The sequence below is a fragment of the Leptodactylus fuscus genome, chromosome 2 (assembly GCF_031893055.1).
Source record: "Leptodactylus fuscus isolate aLepFus1 chromosome 2, aLepFus1.hap2, whole genome shotgun sequence".
NCBI lineage: Eukaryota > Metazoa > Chordata > Amphibia > Anura > Leptodactylidae > Leptodactylus > Leptodactylus fuscus.
In genome coordinates this window covers 169,550,410-169,555,341 of record NC_134266.1, presented here as the reverse complement: position 1 = coordinate 169,555,341, position 4,932 = coordinate 169,550,410, and the positions used below count along the sequence as shown (strand labels likewise).

At 47.9% G+C, this 4,932-nt stretch overlaps 1 protein-coding gene across 1 annotated transcript; it reads left to right on the top strand.

The window, feature by feature from the left end:
• Positions 1-1,055: 1,055 nt before the first annotated feature.
• Positions 1,056-4,586, top strand: POU3F3 (POU class 3 homeobox 3). Its single transcript, XM_075265059.1, has one exon. The coding sequence runs from the start codon at positions 1,375-1,377 to the stop codon at positions 2,920-2,922; it is 1,548 nt and encodes a 515-aa protein (XP_075121160.1). The 5' UTR covers positions 1,056-1,374; the 3' UTR covers positions 2,923-4,586.
• The last annotated feature ends 346 nt before the right edge of the window (positions 4,587-4,932 follow it).

The window sequence follows — 4,932 nt, the reverse complement described above, 5'->3', positions numbered from 1 at the left end:
ATTGTAATAAGTAATAGCTAGGATATGTCCTATGTATTATAAGAGGGTGCATTGTAATAAGTAATAGCTAGGATATGTCCTATGTATTATAAGAGGGTGCATTGTAATAAGTAATAGCTAGGATTCGTCCTATGTATTATAAGAGGGTACATTGTAATAAGTAATAGATAGGATATGTCCTATGTTTTATAAGAGGGTGCATTGTAATAAGTAATATCTAGGATGTGTCCTATGTATTATAAGAGGGTACATTGTAATAAGTAATAGATAGGATGTGATCTATGTATTATAAGAGGGTACATTGTAATAAGTAATATCTAGGATATGTCCTATGTATTATAAGAGGGTGCATTGTAATAAGTAATAGCTAGGATGTGTCCTATGTATTATAAGAGGGTACATTGTAATAAGTAATAGATAGGATGTGATCTATGTATTATAAGAGGGTACATTGTAATAAGTAATATCTAGGATATGTCCTATGTATTATAAGAGGGTACATTGTAATAAGTAATATCTAGGATATGTCCTATGTATTATAAGAGGGTGCATTGTAATAAGTAATATATAGGATTCGTCCTATGTATTATAAGAGGGTACATTGTAATAAGTAATAGCTAGGATGTGCCCTGTGTATTATAAGAGGGTACATTGTATAGTTTATTCTTGTATTGTATGGAGCTTCCCATGGCTGTCCATCCATCCATCCATCTCCACGTAGTCCTGACTAGACAGCTTATGATGGGACTGTCCCTGCAGAGGGCTGACCTGAGCTGTGTGTAGGTAGCAGCATCTGGCGGGAGTCTCCTCAGCAGTAGTAGCCTCCTATATATATGTATGTATAGATCTGTGTGTACATAAGGGGCTCCTACGACACTTTCGCCTAAATTAATGAGCAGCCAATGGGAAGGGCCGGAAGGAGGGGGTGCGCGCCCGGAGCCAGTCAGCGCCACGGTGTCAATCACGCAGCGTGGAGCCAATCAGCGGGGGCCGTGCGCTCGGCGTGCTCGTATTTGGGATAGTGTGGTGGTGTGCGCGCTGCGTGCAGGGTAAACACTCTCCAGTCCCCGCTCAGTGAGGGAGGGACACACAGCTGTCACTGAGCCCGGACAAGTTCCAGTGGAGTTGTAGCCGCTTCTCCTCCGCAGTCCCTGCACACTGAGCCGCTCCGGGGGATGAGGAGGACGATGTGTCAGTCACCTGTGCGTACACAGCGGCAGCGGGGACACGGCGGCTGTCACAGAGGGGACCCCGAGCTCCAGCACAACTTTATGTAAGGCTGCTGGCGCCGCATCGTTCCCACTACAGGAAGTTTACTGGAGGCAACTTGTCAGCATTAGCAGTAGCGGCAGCCGCGCTATCTCTCCATAATCTATGATCTACACCGATGCCCGGGACACAGCAGTGACCGCCGCGCTGTGCCTCAGCCAGGGACCCGCCGGGGAACAGGTGACCCAGCGCCCCCGCATTTCTTCTTCATACCGGGAGCATCTTCCAAGGACAAAAGTGCATCTCAAGGGGGAAGCGTACACAGGCTGCGGGGGAGGAGGAGAAGAGCGAGCCCCAAACCTGTGGATAGCAACGGCCCGGGGGGAAGCCATGGCCACGGCAGCTTCTAACCCCTACCTCCCCAGCAACAGCATCCTGTCGCCTGGCTCCATCGTGCACTCGGACTCGGGGGGAGGAGGGGGGATGCAGCCCGGCAGCGCAGCTGTCACCTCGGTGTCAGGCGGTTACCGGGGGGATCCCACGGTGAAGATGGTGCAGAGCGACTTCATGCAGGGGGCCATGGCTGCCAGTAACGGCGGGCACATGCTGAGCCACGCACACCAGTGGGTCACGGCGCTGCCACATGCAGCGGCGGCGGCGGCAGCAGCGGCGGCGGCAGCAGCAGAGGCAGGCTCTCCTTGGTCCAGCAGCCCCGTCGGGATGACCGGCAGCCCGCAGCACCCGCAACAGCAGCAGGACGTGAAGGGGGGAGCTGGGAGGGACGAGCTGCATCCAGGGGCCGCCCTGCATCACCGACCGCCTCACCTAGGACCCCACCAAGGACACCCGGGAGGCTGGGGAGCCGCGGCCGCCTCTCACATCCAGTCCATGACGGGAGGGGCGCAGCAGCAGCAACAGCAGCAGCAGCAGCAGCAAGCACTCCTGTACTCCCAGTCCGGAGCATTCACTGTGAACGGGATGCTGAGCCCTCCCCCGGGGAGCCAAAGCCTGGTGCACCCCGGCCTGGTCAGGGGGGACACGCCAGAGCTAGGCGACCACCCTGGCCATCACCATCATCACCACCACCAGCAGCACCACCAGCAGCAGCCGCAGCATCATGGGGTCAACAGCCACGACCCCCACTCCGACGAGGACACCCCGACCTCGGATGACCTAGAACAATTTGCCAAACAGTTCAAGCAGCGTAGGATAAAGCTGGGCTTCACTCAGGCGGACGTGGGCCTGGCCCTGGGTACCCTCTATGGCAATGTCTTCTCCCAGACCACCATCTGCAGGTTTGAGGCTCTGCAGCTCAGCTTTAAGAACATGTGCAAACTGAAACCCCTGCTCAACAAGTGGCTGGAGGAGGCCGATTCCTCCACGGGCAGCCCCACCAGCATCGACAAGATCGCAGCCCAAGGCAGAAAGAGGAAGAAGAGGACCTCTATAGAGGTGAGCGTCAAGGGCGCCCTGGAGAGCCACTTCCTCAAGTGCCCCAAGCCCTCTGCCCAAGAGATCACTAACCTGGCGGACAGTCTACAGCTGGAGAAGGAGGTGGTCAGGGTCTGGTTCTGCAACCGACGGCAGAAAGAGAAGAGGATGACCCCACCGGGCATCCAGCAACAGACGCCAGATGATGTCTACTCCCAGGTGGGCAATGTGGGGGCTGACACACCGCCCCCTCACCACGGGATGCAGACTAGTGTGCAATGACTGGAGTGGGCACCCAGCAGCTGCCTGACCAGTGATGCCACGGGAGGACCCCGCCACACACAGCCCCCCTCACCTAGACTGCTCTTTTTATATAAATAGATACATAATGATATATATAGACTGACAGGACCGAGAGAGACAGAGGGAAAACATTCACTGATACAGGGCGAAGACTGGCATTGTGGCACATGGGTGGACATGTACAGTGCACCAAGAACTGCAGATATTTCTTTTTAATATATATTATATTTTTAATATTGTTTTTATTTGCCTTACGACTCCTCCCCAATTTCTCAGAAAAAGAACTTTAAAAATCCCTCTCGATGCCACCCTATAATATGTCACATCACAATCCCAGCGGCTGACTGTGTGGTTCCCCTGCTTTACCCATGAAGAATAATCTAGAGTCCATGACTAGACTGCTGCTTGGAACTTGCAGCAACTCTTAGCCACATACCCCTGGCTACAAGTCCTCTAGATGCCCTGCCAGGAACATAATAACGTGTCCTCTTGCCCACCCAGCCAATAAATCTGCACATGGCACCAGTGACTGTAAGAAATACATTGGAAATACAAATAAGCTTCCTGAACTTAATGCCCAGTCGGCTCCAGAGGGGAATCATTTTAAGATGTCAATGAGAAATCCTATTTTTTTTTTCTTCTGGCTCTTTCTAAAGTTGTGACCACAAGCCCCGAGATCTCCTGTCCTTTTTCTATGACTCCCAGTAACTCTAATACTATGGATTTATTCATCTTCCCATCTGATCCTCTGTCTGTGCACTTACCGTCACTACACCTCTTCTTAGTCCGTTGCCAACTATGAGGATTAGATACACTCCTGCAATTTCCAAGCAGTGTCTTTTTTGTTAGATTGTTGTAACAGACTGATAAGAAAAGACAGCGCTAAATAATAAGAATAAGAATAATAATAATAGATCCCTGGCTGATCTACAAGAAAATGTGCTTTATATTTTCATCAAATGACTCCTTTTAATATTTTATTCAGAAAACCTATAAACTGCTGCAGAACGGTAATTTATTTTTCCCCAAATCTTGTATTATGACGTATTTGTTTTTTTATTTTCTTTAGTTTTTTTTTTTTTGTTTTGTTTGTTTCCTTTTTTCAGACGAGCACAAATCACAATTGAAGAGAAGTACGGACAGGTGACAATGGTCTCTTTTTTTTGATGTGATCATTTGATTGTAATTTAATTTTTCGTAGTGGTTCCGTAAAGAGATGATTGAGAAAATAAATTTGTTAGAATGAGACAGATCTGTGTGTGATGCGTTAACTGGAGAAAATCCTTCAAATTCTAGATCCAACTATTGATATTTGATGCTTTAAACACTTTTTTTTTTTTTATTTCTGCCTGTCATTGCTGTCTTCCATAATTTCAACAATGCCCTTTTATTAAAAATAATAATAATAATGTGCCCAAGTGAAAGTTGGCATCAAGGGTATTGGTTTCTACGATTTAGCCTGATATTTGTGCACGTCTTAAAACTTCCATCGGCAATTTATTAGGATCCATGGAATGAATCTTATTAGTTTTACTAATGAGGAATAAAAGTGATGATGATGATGATGATGATGATAATAATAGTAATAACAAGCTCAGGTCTGCATTGTTTTCGTTAATCCTTTTTACACTGCCACAAATGAATCCTGGAAGTTCTGGAATGAGGCTTTTATTCTATTGACCTTTATTTATTGGGATGTGTCGATTATTGATGAACCCTTTGTGGTTGTGTGTAGTGGATTATTGCTAGAGAATCATTGCACTGTGTTTCTGCTCTAGATATTTGTTTTCTGCTATTTGCGGGCATGTGGGTCTCCTCCTGGTCGTGTATCATGTATATGCTTATATTGTATACTGCAGCTTTGTCATCTCCACTAGTATTTTCCTTTGTGCATACATTGAGCCTCCTCTCTCTCTCTTTCTCCCAGGCCTCTTGTCATTGGCATCCAGGCAGATCTCATTGTTCTGAGAAGCTTTATTTGATCTCTCA

Excerpts from the sequence above, each read along its gene's own strand:
- POU3F3 (XM_075265059.1), top strand. The coding sequence starts at position 1,375 with ATGATCTACACCGATGCCCGGGACACAGCAGTGACCGCCGCGCTGTGC.